This window comes from Crocodylus porosus, unplaced genomic scaffold (assembly GCF_001723895.1).
Source record: "Crocodylus porosus isolate Cpor-Errol unplaced genomic scaffold, CroPor_comp1, whole genome shotgun sequence".
Lineage (NCBI taxonomy): Eukaryota > Metazoa > Chordata > Crocodylia > Crocodylidae > Crocodylus > Crocodylus porosus.
In genome coordinates, this window is record NW_017728886.1 from 62,185,192 (window position 1) to 62,202,267 (window position 17,076).

Consider the following 17,076-nt stretch of genomic DNA (forward strand, 5'->3'; position numbering starts at 1 on the left):
CTGAGTGATCTTCCCAGGAGATGTCCGGGTAATTGAAGTCACCCATGACAACCAAGGTCCTGGAGCAAGTGGCCTCAGTCAGTTCCCGGGCGAACTCCTGGTCAAGCTCAGGACTTTGAGAGGGAGGTCTGTAGTAGACTCCCACCGTTGTGTCCCCTGTGCTGAATTCCCCACGAATTTTTACCCAGAGGGTCTCTAGCTTGTTGCAAAAACATCAATAACATATTGGGTTAAATTACCAAGACGGTCACTTGCAAATCAAGGGAAATGACTCTTCCATTCTATTCATCAGGTGAAACCTGACATTTTGTTTGTTTGTTTTGGGCTCTGCACTTCAAAAAGGTGTGGGCAAATTAAAAAGTATTCAGCAGAAGGTAACACAAATTTAGAAGATTAAATCTGAACAGAATATCAAGGGGGATTTAATAAGTCTCCCACATGAATGCTGGTTATAGAGGATGGTGACAAATTATTCTGTAGCCACAGGTGGCTGGGAAGAAACTGGCTCAAAATGCCAACAAAGGAAATTTAGGTTGGATATCAGGCAGAACTTTAAGTAATCTATTCCCTGTTTAACTACTTGAGAGAGGACAGAAAGGCTGTTTCAACACTGTTTTGAGTTTTGCTGGGGATGGGAAGTCAGCCAAGCTTGGCTGACTTCCCATCCCCACCTGTACATTGTGCTGGGGGTGGCAGGCAGCTCAATTGGGCTGCCTCCTGCCCGTGCAGGGGACCAGGAAGCAGCCCAGTTGGGCTGCCTCCTGCCCCCAGCGCAACCTAGCACAGGGGACAGCTAGGCTGCCCCCTGCCGGATCTTGCACTGGAGATGGGAAATCAGCCCAGCTGGACTGATTTCCCATCCCCAGCCTATGGTCAAACTGTTTCAACTTTCGAAACATTTCAACCAGCCTCGTTTTGTTTTGAGGCTATTTTGATGGCCTTTGTTTCGTTCCAATTTTGCTGTTTTGACCTCAGAATTGGTCGAAACAATGTTAGAACGAAATGCCCAGTGAAATTTCACACAGCCCTAATAAATGTGTCTGGAATTGTTTAGACAGGTATAATCCTACTTTGAGCAGGGGGTTGGATTAGATAACAACCTGAGGTCACTTCCAGTCCTGTTTTCCTGATTAGAATGGCGATTAGAAACTCCTAAGGAAAAGGTCTGTTCAACTACACTAGTCTTCCACAGAAAACCCAATGATCCCGATCTTGCGTCACCATACTGACGAACAGCATACCAGGTGTTCAAATGATACCAGTGTCCCACAAGATCTGTAGCATGAAATTTCATTTGAAAATACGTAAGAAAAATAAAAAAGCCTTCTGAAGCATGGGGCAATGTCAAGTGATGCACTGCAGTATTCTGCAGTCTGCAGAAAGTCTGCCCCATTCCTCCTGTTGCCAGTAGCTTTTGCAAGCAATGGGTATATACATGCTAGTCAGTTTTATTGCTACTCACAGGGCATTAAGAAGAGACACTGACAACTCCAGCAAGAATACAAATTTTAAGCTGCTACTTAAAAGAGCAACAGCAGATCTAGGCAACAGATTACTAGGACAACTCAAAAAGGTGGGGGAAGAAAAGATGAGACAATCTGCAACCAGGAAGTTCAAATAAAAAAATGCTGCTACTAAACATTAGTCAATAAGCGGATCCAGAAGTGGCACTCAAGTCTCTGCAGCCAATCACTTCCTAATACCAGGGCTTCTCATCAGGGCACTACTACCCTTTCACCCATGTTAGCATCTAGTTGTAACTAGAAAAACTTACATTTCACCTTATCGGCAATTAGGAAGCTTTCAAACTTTGCAGAGAGAAAGAGCATAACTGCGAAGGGGGAAAAAAGCAATCCTGGTCTGCATAAAAATATTTAATGGACTGGAATAATGATGCTGTTACAAACATCATACAGAGTTTAATTGTTTGACTGATTTGAGCAAGTCAGATCCTTTTATGATTCCCTTTTAATTTTAGTTCAAATGAAAGGAGACAGGAGGGAAGAAAACTGAACATGGTGTTACACAACATCAGGCAGGGGTGAGGGAAATAAAAAAAAAAAAAAATCAACTTCCCTCCCCCCGCAAAAACCCCTAGCTAAATTCACTTGTCAGCACTTTAAACCTATTCAAAATGTAAGATGTTAAGGCCTAAATTTAATTTGATAAATCATTTGAATACAAATAATCAAGCAGTGCATGTCTGCTAGTGAAGTTCTAAAGAAAGAAGCCACTGCACAGGTGGAAGCAACTGGCTAAGCTGGTGCTAACCCAGCTTTCAACAGTGGTAGAACGCAGAGAGAATGCTCACCTTCCATTTATATGGCTAGTTCTAAGTTGACAACCTGATCGTGAGTTGTAAAAGCAGGAAAGCTTGTTATTACTAGATGGGAAGAGGATCAAGTGACATGCAAATGTCAGAGTGACAAGAAACAAATCAGTTTAAATAACTGCAGATAAAAAAACTCACTTAAAAACAGTTCAAAGCATAATATTTTTGATCATTTGTTTATCCAATACTCTTAAAATTAATTTAAACTAAAACCACTTTAGAGCTGCCTGTGAATATGAATTCAAATACACATACCAAGTGAAGCTCAAATAAATTCACAAGTAAGATATTTAAATCTAAAAAGAAGTTACATTCAGATTGTTGTTTTAGGAAGTGCTGAATGTTTAGCTGTATAATTGCTTACTGTTAGCAAAAGTACCAGCTTGTACTAACTAATAAGAATCCACCTCTCTTTAGGAACTAATAAAATAGTACAAAAGGGAAAAACAAGATTAAAACCGATTATTTCATTGAAAGTTTTTTTAATTAAAATAAGCCATTTAAAATCATATGAGAGACAGAGAATCCACCCTGGCAAATTCTTTGTTGCAAAGCAGGTTTACTGCCAGTTAAAACTAACCTGTGATTTTTTCTGCTGCCCAATATTTTCCAACAGTCTCTAGTATCCAGGCTTCTTTTCTGTCCACAATCAGAAATGCACTCTGGAAAGCATGGCATAAGCTCCCATCTTCATAGTAATTTCCACCTTGTCCATACTCTCTTAACAATGAAACTATTACATCTAAAGCTTCTTTAGCTGTTGCTCCTCTTTCTAGACCAAGCCTAAAACAAAGAAAGAAAGATCTACTAGAACTACAGAAACAATAAGAGGCTCATGTGTACTGATTCAATGAGCAGAGATTTTTATTTATTTATAACTAAAGCTAGAAAATGTTCCCACAGGAGTGATGCTGGAAGTGTCAAATCAGACCACAGAAATATTTGCTTTATGGGTTTATTAACCTTAATATCCGAGCCAGTGCTTCTAGTGTTGTTCGACTTCTGTCAAGTTTTCATGGTGGTCTCAGCTGACTTCCAAACTACCAAGTTAGTTTCACTAGTTCAGAGCATAGCAGATTGAAGAGTAAATGTTTTTGATCCAAGCCTTCAAGAGGCAACTACACTTAAAAAAAACCCCAAAAAACCCATCAAAAACACCCCCTAACACGCACCAAAACTGCAGAGTTCTATTCATCCTCCTCTGGCAAAGTAAATGTGAAAAATTGTGTTTTCTTCTCAAGGTTGTTCTTAGGTTTTAAGTGTATATACTGCCACTGTTGTCTACAAACTAATACACAATCAGGCATGGCTATCACAGAGACAGGATAAGAAAGCAAAGTTACTTGTATTTCATAGCCCTTCTCTTGCCACACAACAATACTTATTGTCCACCACACTTTCCTTTCACATCACTATTCATTAAGTATTCTGTTCTGTAGGCAGATGCATTTGTTGAGGAGCGTGCCAATGCTTACTTTACTATGTTAAACTCCTAAAAAGTTCTTCTGGAAACAGTAAGCAAGGAACTTGCTGAAGTTGAATTTGACTACCTTAAAAGTAGGTATTAGGATTTCCAAGCTTGCATCATAAGTAAATGATTAAATATTCACTTTCAAAATAAAATTAAAATAATATAATGTATGTTAGTTAGCGTATTGATCTGATGCATCAAGAATTGTAGTCAAAATTAAAATCCTAATTAGTTTTTCTTAACAGTTACTCATTCATCCAACTGCTACCTAAACATCACAAGAGGTTTCTATTTAATCTTTCAACTGATCTTTGGGATTAGCCAAGGCATACTATTTAGAAAAAAATTATACATAAACATGGGTTATTTTATACTTTAACCATACATTCCCTTAAATAATATTCATTTGCCAGGCTATAAAACCCTCAGTGTTAATGAAAAATAGAGCCTCACTTTCTGAAGCAGCAGTGCCTGGATCTGGTCTGTGGTATGGGGGATTAGCTTGGCATCCCCCTTTCCCTTTTGCAGCCCTCCCAGCTCTCCCCATCTACAGCTGGTGCTGCTTATTCTCCTCCCCCCCTCCCCCTCCCCCAGCAGGCACCATTTACTCTCCCCCTGGTAAACAGCCCTGCTTTAGGAATGAAGTAAGCCCTCCTCCTTTCCCTCCCCATCCTCCCCCCTCCTACTAGAGGAGAATGGTGGCCCTCAGTGCAACTGGGTCACAAGTACCCAGCTCAACACTCTAAAACAGGGGTCAGCAAAGTCCAGCTCGCAGGCTGGATCGACCCCACAGTGAACTCCATTTCCCAGCAGCCCCTGCCCATATCACTGTGGCCAGCTTCTATGGAGACCCCAATAGCAGCAGCACCATGAAAGCATGGGGCCAAGGTTTCCATGGAAACTGGCCCCAGCAGCACTGGCCAAGCACGCAGCATGGTAAGGAGCTACTCCAGGCTGGGATCTTGCAGCAGTAACAGTGTGGTCCAAAGTTGGGGCAGAGCTGCAATTTGCTGCCCAGTACCCATACACCTTGAGCAGGGGCATTCAGATAGTGAGTCATGGCTCTGCCCCAGACCACATAGACATCACTGCAAGATCCCAATCCCAACCCCAGAACCGCTTCTTGCCCAGCTGTGCCCTGCCAGTGCTGCCGGGGTTGGTCTCCATGGAAATTATGGCCCCATGCTGTCACGACACCACCGATACTGGGGCCTCCGTGAAAATCAGCTACAGCAGCACAGGCAGGGGTTGCTGAGAAATGAAGTCTGGTTTCTGGCCAGATTAACTATTTTCCCTGCCGCTGCTCTAAAAGATTGAGTACTGCTGCTGTTCTAGAGCAGGGATGCTCAGCCCCCAGCCTGTGGGCTAGATCCAGCCCCTGGTGCCATGTTATCCAGCCCACAGGATTGCTCCAGTAGGGAACCACTGCAGGCCATAGTCCTGGGCACTAACATCAGATATACAGGGCAGCATGAGGCCTGATGCAGGTGTGTGGGCCTGATCCTAGCATTCAGGGTCTGATCCAACCTGCAGTCCAGCCCTGTGCCACACATTTTGCCTGTCAGGCCAAAAGTTGAGCAATCTTCTAGAGTGTCACCGTCCATTGCAAGAAGCAAATCAAATAAACCATACAACCCTGCTACCTTCTAACTTTACACATTCCTTTAGGGACAGAAATTGAAGCAGAGGTTGAGATCCACATTTCTGGAAATTCTTCCTAGGTTGGGTACATAATTTGACAAAAGGATTTGAATTTCAGAGCTGTCAACTACCTATATCTCCAACTGAAGTCAGTCTAAAAAAACTTGAGTGGCCCACCCTCTGATGGAGAGAGGTCCGGGGTCTGCAACCCCTGGCACGCCACCGCCAGCCCTGGCTCTGGGTAGCTGCTGCCAGCGATGGAGCCCAAGCTGCTCCCAGCAGGCAGCTGGGAGGCTGCGAGTCCTGCTGCAAGCAGTTCAGGCTCCATGATTGGCAGCAGCTACCCAGAGCTGGGGCCGGCTGCAGCCAGCTGCACCAGGCTCTGGACACCAGACATCAGCTCTGCACCAGCACATGCACGCGTGCCTCAGAGCAGGTGGTGAGGGAGGGGTCTGAGGCAGCACAACCCTGATCTCTTCCCCAGTCCTGGCACAGAGCTGATGACTGGGCTCCAGAGCCTGGCACAGCTGCTTGTAGCCAGCCTGGGCTCTGGGCAGCTGCAGCAAGTAGCAGGCAGGCTGCAAACAGCTGCGCCATGCTCCACAGCTCCGGCATCAGCTCCATGCCAGCAGCAACTGCGTGCGCACCTTGGGGCAGACAACAGGGCAGTGCGGCCCGCCCCAAGGTGCGTGCACAGTCACCGCCAGCATGGAGCTGATGCCAGAACTGTGGAGCCCGGCGCAGCTGTTTGCAGCCTGCCCGCTACTTGCTGCAGCTGCCCAGGCTGGCTACAAACAGCTGCACTGGGCTCCAGAGCCCAGTCACCAGCTCTGTACCAGGAGCGGGAGAGAGGCCGGGGTTGTGCTGCCTCAGGCCCCTCCCCCACCACCTGCTCCAAGGCATGTGCACACGCACTGGTACAGAGCTGATGCCTGGGCTCCAGAGCCCAGTGCAGCTGTTCGTAGCTTCCTGGCTGCAGCCAGCCCCAGCTCTGGGTAGGTGCTGCCAACCAGGAGCCCAGGCTGCTCCCAGCAGGCAGCTGGGATGCTGCAGGCTCTCCTGGCAGCAGCCTGGGCTCCGTGGCTATCAGCAGCTACCCAGAGCCAGGACCGGCTTCAGCCAAGAGGCTGCAAACAGCTGCTGCCTCCCCGGTCCTGGCCCCAGCCCCAACAGGTGCAGTTCTGGCACCTGCAGTCTTCCTGGAGCCCAGGACCCGGGGGGGCGGGGTGGCAACAGTTGTTTGTAGCCTCCCGGCTGCAGGTGCTGATAGCCATGGACCAGGCTGCTCCCATGGAAGCCCTGCTGCAAGCAACCCAAGCACCGTGGCTATCAGCAGCTACCCAGAACCTGGGCCAGCTGCAAACATCTGCTGCTTCTCCATCCTGGCCCCGGCCCTGGGGAGGCAGCACATATCAGCAGTGCTCCCCTCGCCGCTTTTGCAAAGCAGCATTGGAACCCAGCACGGCATGGCACAGTGGGGGGGGGGGGTGCAGAAAACTGCCTACTCCAAGCTCCCTGCTGCCCTGTCACGCTTCCCCTGTGTGCACAGGAGCAGCATGGGCAGCAGCACAGAGTTGTGCCCCTCCCCACTGCCCCCTCCTGCAGGGGAAGTGTGGCAGGGCAGCAGGGAACTCAGAGCAGCAGGCAGCCTTCTGTGTCCCCTGCTGTGTCCTGCCACGCTGAGTTCCAACACTGCTTTGCAGAAGCAGTGAGGGCAGCACAGCAGGGAGCATTGCCAGTATGTGCTGCCTCCCCGGAGCCCAGGGCTGGGCCTGGGGCAGAGAGGTAGCAGATGTTTGCAGCTGACCCAGGTTCTGGGTAGCTGCTGACAGCCACAGAGCTCGGGCAGCGGCAAGGGGCAGAAGCAGGGCATCCTGTCAGTAGCCCTTGCCCACATTTTGTTTTTCTGGCTTGCTGGCACTCTGGCACCTTCCAAGGTAGGCATTGTCAGGGTTTTTGGCACTGCGACCAAAACACATTGCCTACCCCTAAGATAGGTAGTAGTTGCTCCTCAGCTCTGAAACAGCCTCCCTTGAGAAACCCTAGAACCTAAATCTGGGCATCTTTCAGAAGTGATGTAAAATCTTTCCATTTAGGCATACATTTAGTACAGGGGATTTAGTTCTGGAGAACTGTTTGGGACATTGTTTAGGGAGCTTTAGTATTTTATTCTAATATTTTATCAGCTTTTATAGCTTATCTTGTATTTATTGTAAGCCTCCCTGAGCCACTTGTGGAGATGATGGCACATACATCAAATAAAATGCATCTTACCTTAATTATTTCCAGTTTGGGGCAGCACAAATACCAGACAGACCTCACCAGGGTTGAAAACAATGGGGAAAAAGTACCTTTATTTTACATGGTAAATTCTTGTTAATGCATCTCAGAAGGGAAATTTTCCTTTTCACAACTGCATTGCGTTACTGAACCAGTTTAATACACCATAACCTCCCAAATCCTTTACTATGATACTGTTACCCAGCCAGTCCTCCACACCTTCCATTTGTATTTGGGGATTGATTTCTCCCTTCTGTCTTTATTGAGTTTCACATTGTTGAGTTTGAACTATTTCTCTATTGAGATCTTGATTTCTCATCTTGTCTTCCAAAGCACATGCAATTTGTCTCAGCTTGCCACCATCTGCAGATTCTGCACATATATTCTCTATTCCTAGAAAAAATACTGAATAGAGCTAAACCCAGAAGTCACTTGTCAGAAACCAGCTGAAAATGTACTCCCACTTTGAAAGAAACCTAGGGTAAACTCTTCATAGTCCCATTTCTTCAGCCAGCAGTTGAAACTCTATTGTGATTTCCTCTACACATTTCCTTATTTTGTTTCCAAGAAGGTCATATGCAATGGCATCAAAAACTTTAAGCAAGACATCTGCCATCTCCCTTTTTTCTGCTGGGGCAATTATCTTGTTAAGGTAGTAAATTTCATTTATATGACAGGGGTTTTTCTTGACAAGTACACATTGTCCACTTATCACCTTTTCCAACAGATACTCAAATCAAATACTTAATAGTTTGTTTTTGCATCTTTCCACATTGATAAGTTTGACCATCTGGGTGACAAATCCTCCAGTTCCCTAAAAGACCTTTATGTCTGGGCTTCTTCAGTCCTTGGGGACCTCATCTAACCTCCACGAGTTCACAGAAATAAGCTGCTAATGCTTAGGAAATTAGCCAAAGGAATCTCTGTAGCACTCCAAAGTCAAGACCTGACAACTCAAAAACATCTAATTATTCTTTAACTTGTTTTTGCCCATCCTGGCCTATATTTCCATTTACTTGTTCAAGTTAACAGCATTTTTTGCTCACTTGTATCTTTTTTTTCCTTTCTGCAACCTAAATTAAAGGCAGCACCAATACTTCATTCAACCTTCTCTGCTTCAGTGTCTTATTTGCTCTCTTCCCCCATTTAATTAACAAATCTGTGCTTTCTTATTTCTTGAGGTAACAGCAATCAAACAAATCACAAGATAAAAGGATCAAAGATTTGATATAGGACAGCTGATGCGCAGACAAATGTTCATATGCCCACTCTCCCTATGCAATAAGAGACCTAAACCAGTATAGCTTATCTCCATGTGAAACAGGGTTAAATTTTCATTTACCAGCAGTAAGAGAAGACAAAAATGGTTGCTGTGGCAGAGCTGATGCATAGTAAAGCCCTATCCCCTTAACCTGTATTTTGTTCTGCCTATACCCATCCTCTTATAATGCATTTACAAATGCTCTTGTTGCCTTATGTCCTTTCCTTTCCTAGCTGTACCTCCTTTTACAGCTTCACCTTTCTGAACTGACATTTTTTTTTAAAATCTATACTTACCAAAATCCTGTTGACTACTGCCACTTCATTAGAAAAAAAAACCCAACACTTTGCTCAGTAACAGTGGTTTTTACCACGACCATCATCTCTGTAGGCGATTGCTTCTTCAACTGGGAACATTTCTATAGACTCATTCATGACATCTCATAGCCTCCAACTTTCTGGTATTAAGATTCTCTTCACTGCAAGTTCAATGTGCAGCTTTAGATTTACGCTGCAGATCAAGCCTTTCAGGAAGCCAGCCTGGACTGAATGAACTTTCAGGGGTCTGTTTGCCAGCATTCAGAAGAAGGACAAATGGCTTACACTGGAATGAATGGGCTGTAACTTATTTATTTCAGGGCTTTTATGCAAATGCAGAAATAAGCTTTCTAGATCAGAGTGGAATACTTCAAAGAAATAAAAGAATATAGGCAATATATAACTGCAAGTTAATCACTTCTTCCTTACTCTTGGTGGACTGTATTATAGCTTTCTTTACACTGCCAATATAGTACTGCTGGTCTCTATAGTAGGTAGTCCCCATCAGATTTAATGACCACAAGCTGGCTCAGAGAATCAAATACTTGCAATGTTTCAAACTTCCATGCTGCAATACATTGAACTGATAGTATTTTAGGCCCTGTACACACAGCACCTATAGTTTTTAAATTCAGCATTATGTCTTCTTCATTGATATTTTCCATCATTATTGGTAATATAAGTCCTCTTCCAGGCTTAAATTGGTTGATTCATTGTCCAGCCTTTAACCACTCACCTGACAAGATCCATTCCCAGCAGGGCTTCATTTTCAGAAGCTGGCTCTTTGGTTATGATGGCTTCATTGGCAATGCAGACTCCATGTTCATTCGCTCCCATTTCTGCTCCCCAAAGCCAAGCAGGTCTGCTTAATACAATAGCATGGGTCTTCGGCACCTGATCAATCTCTACATAAGTGCACTGCATGAAGAAACCAGAGGAGTAAACAGGACAAATGTTTTTGTAAAATACAAACAATATAATTTTGAAATACCTGGCATTTCTCAGCTTTGCCAAAAACAGGCAGATGGAGGGAACGGCTGAGGGAAGGATATTCCATTTTAAGAAATAACCCACATTATCTTGAAGTTCTTATGGTGGACCAATTAAAAGTTTTCTAAATATATCCATACACCTCTCATTGCACAAGGACAACATGGAGAAGTAGAGTACAAAGTACATAATCTTTGTGTGGGGAAGGAGGCAAAACCAAGGAAAGAAGAAAGAGTCACTTGTTTACCTTGACATGTCTTCTCCCTCACTCAGATCTTTGAAAATAGGTCATTCCTAGATTGCTGGGTTGGTTACACATATGTGTAAGAACTAAACTGGAAGAAGAACTAAACTGGAGAAAAGGAGATTTACATTTTAGTTCTGAAGTCATTCTTAATGCTTACAGGACTAACTTCCACAATCCAGCCAGTCCTCCCCCACAATTCCCTCCTCACTGGTCAACACTGCTCTGTAAACACCTCTGATATAAGAAGTAGTCTCTCTCAGAGGCAGAAGAAAGCATTTTGTCCTCAACTGTGTCAAAATATGACTTAGCGGGAGCTTGCAGGTAGTATAGATGTTATGCTGGTGAGGGGTGGAGAGAGGAAAGTGCTCTCTCTACCATACCCTGAAACTTTGAAAAAGAAGATCCTAGTTACAGGAGGCAAGATTGATATCAAAGAAAGGTGGGGGGCTAGGGAGGGAGGTTCTAGCTTCTCAGTTACCTTGCTTAGAAAGTACGAAATTGGACATGGGGTGATAGTTCATGGCTGGTGACTGGAAACCATGATTTCATTAGTCTTGGTTCATCTATGTGATTCAGCACAGCTGATACATTTCTCACGTTAAAAGCACAGACTTTGTCAGCAAGATCACAGGTATTATCCCACTGCCCTTGAAAACCAGGGTCAGTCGCACACATTGTCTTTGATTTTCCCTGGTGCTTTCATGAATATTACCAGTGTGAATGGACAGAAATGTAAGACACTGCAATTCTGGTCCCGCTCTCTGCTTGTATTTCGTGGCTGATGAGGCCATATAGGTAATTTATCCTACTGAACATGAGTATAGCATAAGAAATAACTGGAATTTATAAAAAGGGAAGTCCACTTTTAGGAAAATTAGTCTGAAAATTCAGGTGAAGGTATACAGGTTGAGTATACAGGTTCAGTAACAGGCTTTTTCAGAACTAATGAAGTGGGAAAAAACAGGAATGTGTAGCAGAAACAACCTGTAGTTTCAAGGGGACAGAAATCCTTCAGTGCTAGGGCACCACAAACAGTATTCCAAAAGAGGCTGTCGTAACTCCTCACTAGTTCAGATCCTTCAAGTTTATGGAAAAGGAAGAATGAGTGGGGTAACTGCCATCCTCAAAACTTCTGATTTTTGTCCTTAGTAAATAGATGCTGACACTTAAACATATGAAATATTTCTTCTGTTTACTAAAGGACATATTCTGAATCTTGAAAAAGAGTAAGGGAAAACAAGGAGAAGTCAGATATCTACATTCCTAATTTCATCTTCATTAAAGAAGATAAAAAGGGATAAAAATATTTCCATTGGCTGAGTGCAACATCTTTTTCAGATGCTACCAGGGTACCAAGTTCTGTGCTACAAGGACATTTCTATTTTTAAGTACACTACTGCCCTCAGTTAGTATAAAAGGGACTTATGATCATCAGGACCAAGCTGTAGCTAGGCCACCTATTTATAGCAAGTTAAACTGTTTAAACTCTCCTTTTTTCCGTGTGGTGTTGCCTGCAAATAGATCAGAATTTCCGCAAATGTTTACTTATTTTTTTGCGCAAATAAAGCTTGCTATTCACTGAAAGTATTTAATATTCACTCTCATTCAAGTATTCAGAGACTGACTGGTTCACCCATGTGACCTTGACTATTTGCTGTCCCCTGACTGAGGGCCATAACTTCTATTCAGGCATTCATCCCATTTAACTGACTGGGATTTTAATTTTTCTGAAACACTCACTTATCCTGCTTGAGAAAAAGAAGCTGGAGATGCTCAGGCCTCAAGAATATTAAACATATTTCTTTCCCCACGAGACCATTGTGTACTGTTCACGTATTTTAAATATTCCCACACAGTGTATTTAATATTATTTGGAGTCTCTCCCTGGATACTGTAGCTGTATGGAGAACCCAAAAATAGCAGCAAAATGGTTTAAATTCTGTAGTGAATATACGTACATTTGCAGAATAGCAGCAGTTAAGAAAAAAATATATACTCTTCCTCTTATTGAAAGGATGTAGTACATCATGAAGCAAACATTTCTTGTAGAAATTAAGCTCTGAAAATTTCTGAAGAATCCTCCATTTATCTCTTTTCTGACAAGGCCTCATTCCATCATGGGAATTGTTTGAACATAGCATGCAGCTAGCTAAGGGGAAAAACCAATAAAGATACTGTTGTTTCTTTCTGTACTGATTTTTTCGTGTTCCCTGAACTTCAACATGCCTTGAAAACATGCTATATTTTTATGCAGTAGTTGTGCAACTTCAGCTTCTGTATGTTAATCCATGTTAAAATAATTTCTTGGCTTAGGTGATTTACTCGTATATAAACTGACTCATGGAACATTATGTGAATATGTAGTGCTAAATAGCCAAGAAAGTTGACAATAGAGTACATTAGCCTTGCAAAATTGCTGTAAACTTGCTATCTTCTGTAAGGGATTATTACTCTCTCCAGGGGTGGCTGTGAAGCCCTTGAAGTCTCTTCAGTCCTCACTCTCTTTAGGCAATCACCCCTTCAGTCTTTCCTGTCACACCTTGATGTTACATTTTATATAGGGGGGAGACTGGAGTCTCCTGTGGTTCAGTGGCAGAATCCCTATTTGCCACACAGGAGGCCTGGGTTCAATTCTTGGATGCTTATATACAGCCAAGAAGGCATCAGATGTCTGGATTCAGCCTGGCCCTTGGATTCTGTCTCAGTGGCGTAAAGGGGGAGTGGAAGATCTGGGCAGCCTCCACTCCTCCAAGAACTCCTGCTTAGGGATATGTATTGAAGGTCTGGGTGACCTCTCATTCATACACCATGATCTGGAAGGATCAACAGTTGCCAGACATGAGGGAGGCTGCTTCCCAAGCTGTTCTCTCCAACCACCACCAGGTGCGTGTGGTTCTTGCCTTAAGGGCTAACACTCTTGTTATTTACATGATCACCCTCAGCCCTTCCCCAGGTTTCTCCCTCCCACTGGCAGGAGCCCTGCTTCAAGCCTAGAGTCAGGAGCTTCACTCCTTGTGGCTCCAGGGATTGGCCTGCTTGACCAAACCAAGGGCTTATATCCCGGCCCTTGCCTCATCGAGTGATGCCCTCATTAGCTCCCTTCTTCACCTGCCAGCTGCTTTGCAGGGTGCCCCTCTTCTAAGTGACAGGAACATCCCACGCTGTCACACTACTCACCTACTTATTGCCATGAATATTTTTCCTCATTAACACAAATAAGAAAATAATGACATTTTGACATTTCACTTCCCCATGATATTGAGGGAATTAGGGAGGTAAGGGAAGAAATTTGCAAGCTGACAGAATTGAGGACTCGTTCATGTCTTACCAGGCTGCCTGAAGGCTTGCACCATGTTACACTCATGAAAAATGTCAATATGTAAAATAAACACTTGTCTTGGGGGAGAAAAAAAATAAGACATTGGTTCTAGATAAATAAAATTATCTTGTAGGTCCAATTGTAATTCCACTGTTATGTCAAGAACAAAATATAGATGCAAGAAGCAGGGGAAATGAGGGGAGACAGAGCTCTGTCAAATTTACTCTAACTGTAGTACAGCAACCCTAGAGGCAGACTGGTACTGGAGGAGGTCCCGACATTCCTACTGCCAAAATTTGCTGCTGTCCACCCTACAGATGAATAACTGCCCAAATGGATTTTAAAAAAAGGAGCAAGAGAAAGAGGTATTTCTGAAAGTCACTGAATTGGTTGTTTACATTTTAGAAAGAAAGGGGGAAGAGAAGAGGAGAGACTAACCACATCCTTTCATCAAGGATGAGAGGAAACTCATGCAGACAGATATACTGCCCTACCAGGAGTTTGCTTGTTGCCACTCTTGCTCAACCTCAGTTATTCCCACAGTCCCAAGTGCCAGGGCCTCCCAGCACTAACTTCAAAAGCAATATCATCATTCTGCAAGATTTAAAAATGTACTACCGTTAGCTCTAATGGCATATTCATCTAGCACTTGTGCTGTTTGATTCCAGTGATTTGTCAGTGCTGGAAGCACCAGCACTGATGATGCCAGCTTATTTCAAGAGGAATGTTAAAATGAAATTAGGTGCAAAGTAAAAGCAAGCATAAAGCCTGGGAATTAACAGTATTTCTTCTATTTCACTTACAGTATCAAAAAAAGAATCTGATAAAGACAGATCTAAATATAGAACAAAGCTGAAACACTGCTTGCAACCAAGCTCAGGCGCACAGAATTCCTGGATGCATTTCAACAAATGGAATAAAGGCATAAGCACAAGAGATTTTTTCTTGTATTAATGAAAAGCAACTATTGTGTTGCTTCTGCTGTACTCAGATGGCAGGAGGCTGATTCCTTGCACTGCCAGCTAGACTGGGAAATAGCAGCCAAGTCTGATTGGCCTCGGCCTTCAAAGGCAGTGGCAAGGGCTGCCATTTTAGAAAGAGACATTCTTTGAAGAAAGGCTAAAGGCAGGAATGCCTCATCAACAGGTGTTTAGTGTCAGTTTTGACTAGTTTTGCATTTTTGCTGCAGTGGCCAATGGTCTTTGCTTAGCTCTTCTCTACTGTGAAGGCAGGTAGCACAACTATTTGTATTACTGCTGTGCCTAGGCTAGAATGGACTAAGGGCACATCTACACTGCAGAGTACTGCATGCATGCCCAAGTTAGGTTAAAAGCAGTTAGCTCACCTACCAATGGAAGTGCAACCATGGAGCTCAGCAGAGGCTTTAACACCCACCTCAGAGTCAGGATGAATGGTTGGCTGACAAACCTGCATAGCTTTGTGGCTGTGCAGTGCTACTGGTATCAAGATAGTTACTTTTGCTGCATTCAGGGTCATGACACAACCATTAACATACCCCAGCACCCCATCGTGCAAATGCAGAACAGTGACACAAAACAAGTTCATAACTTTCTTAGGTTAAAAATCTTGTTTGTTTACTGTAAAAGACCCAGTATACTTTTATTGTGCCCTCCACTTCTGTGCGTACATCAGCCTATGATTTTTGTAAGTGTATAACAGAATGCCAGTCCCAATTTGTTGCCTATTGCTTACATTGTAACAAACTCCACTTACCTACATATTGGATAAGTGCATAAATTCCTTAAGTTGAGATAAATTCTTTGGTTTAACCATCAACTCTGTAATCACCTGCATCTGCTTTAACTGCATCAAAAAAGTAAAGGGGAGCAGGTGACAGAGCTGTTATTTGCTGCTTTGAAGAGTGACAGAAGTCAGTCAACCATTTCCATGACTACTAATACCACATTTCAGTACGTAAGCACTGTTACTTTCCTAAACAGCCCTGAAACTAAGACTAGTTCTACTCAAATTCAGGGCTTCTAACAGTGAGTTTGGGGTTGTTGATATAGCATTAAAATAAATAAATAAAGCACTGCAAGCAAGATTTGTAAGTACAGTCAGCCCTGTGGTATTAACAGCCTTGAAGCTCACTGATTCCCTTCCTTTTCAAGACTTTCAATCATCAGAATCAGGCCTGCTAATCCTACAGGTCTGTATACTTAAGGAGTGCTGCTTACCTTAAAATTTAGATAAGCACTGAGCCCTTTTTAAGCTGAAAACCTTGCACTTGTTCCAGTACTTTTTCATAAATTGTACTTGGTTTAACACTGCTGCTTCACTACATTCATGCTCCTAGCATTCAGAAAGCGACAATATTTTTAAAATCATTAGTAATACCACTTATCTCCAGCTGTAGTGTTTATAGCTCTTACACTTCAGAAGACCAAAAAAAATGATAGGGCTGGAGTTTATTCCAAAAGAAGAAAATGAGAGACAACTGAAATACATGCATACAGTTCATAAAAAGAAACACACATTTGTTTTTATTTCCAAAACCCCTAACCAGTAGGACTTTTAATGCATATGGGGCAGCTACGGAAATAAGATAGACTACACTTAGTAAAACAATTTTCAAACAAAACACTTAAGTGTACTGAGACACTGCATCCAGAAAGGGTATCTAGAGATTCTATATGAGAAAGCTGATTAAGCAATCAAAAACATCTCTTGCTTACATGAATTATCAATCAGTCACTCTCATGGGCACCAAGTGGTAAAAGTTTTAACACTAAAGATGAATAGCACATGAAGTTAATTGAAATGCATGAGAAATGATCCCCCGCAAAGAAGCCCCATGCAATGAAAGCACTAAAGAATATAACCTCTGTGTTCTGGAACATCTTAAACTGATTTGTATCTGACCACTCAGAAGTCTCTTTGGGGACTTCTAAATTGGATTGCCACGTTCTTACCACTGCTCCATGTAAATTGTATGGCCTTTATACATTTCAACTGGGAAAACCTCACTTGCAGATATAATCTGGTTAACTCTAATTGCTGGCATAAAAGCGAACTGAAATGTGCCAGCAGACCCAAACAGCAACATTACTGGGATTTCTGATTTTACAGACGTTGAAGCCCACAGGTCTCTAAACTAGCTGAACTGTTTTCAAGACAGACATCCAGTTTCCTTTATGTTTGCAGAAGGCCAACTAGCCTCTTTTCACTTTCACTGCTAAATGCAGGCACAATGGAGC

At 43.2% G+C, this 17,076-nt stretch overlaps 1 protein-coding gene across 2 annotated transcripts in view; it reads right to left on the reverse strand.

Moving 5' to 3' along the window:
- SCRN1 (secernin 1) overlaps positions 1 to 17,076 on the reverse strand; it is a 67,394-nt gene that overhangs the window by 19,492 nt on the left and 30,826 nt on the right. For both annotated transcript variants that reach the window (XM_019535412.1, XM_019535419.1), the window contains exons 3-4: positions 10,039 to 10,220; positions 2,913 to 3,115 (exon numbers count right to left, since the gene is read on the reverse strand). In XM_019535412.1, coding sequence (XP_019390957.1) covers positions 2,913 to 3,115; positions 10,039 to 10,220 — 385 coding nt within the window. The remainder of the gene's footprint in view (positions 1 to 2,912; positions 3,116 to 10,038; positions 10,221 to 17,076) is intronic.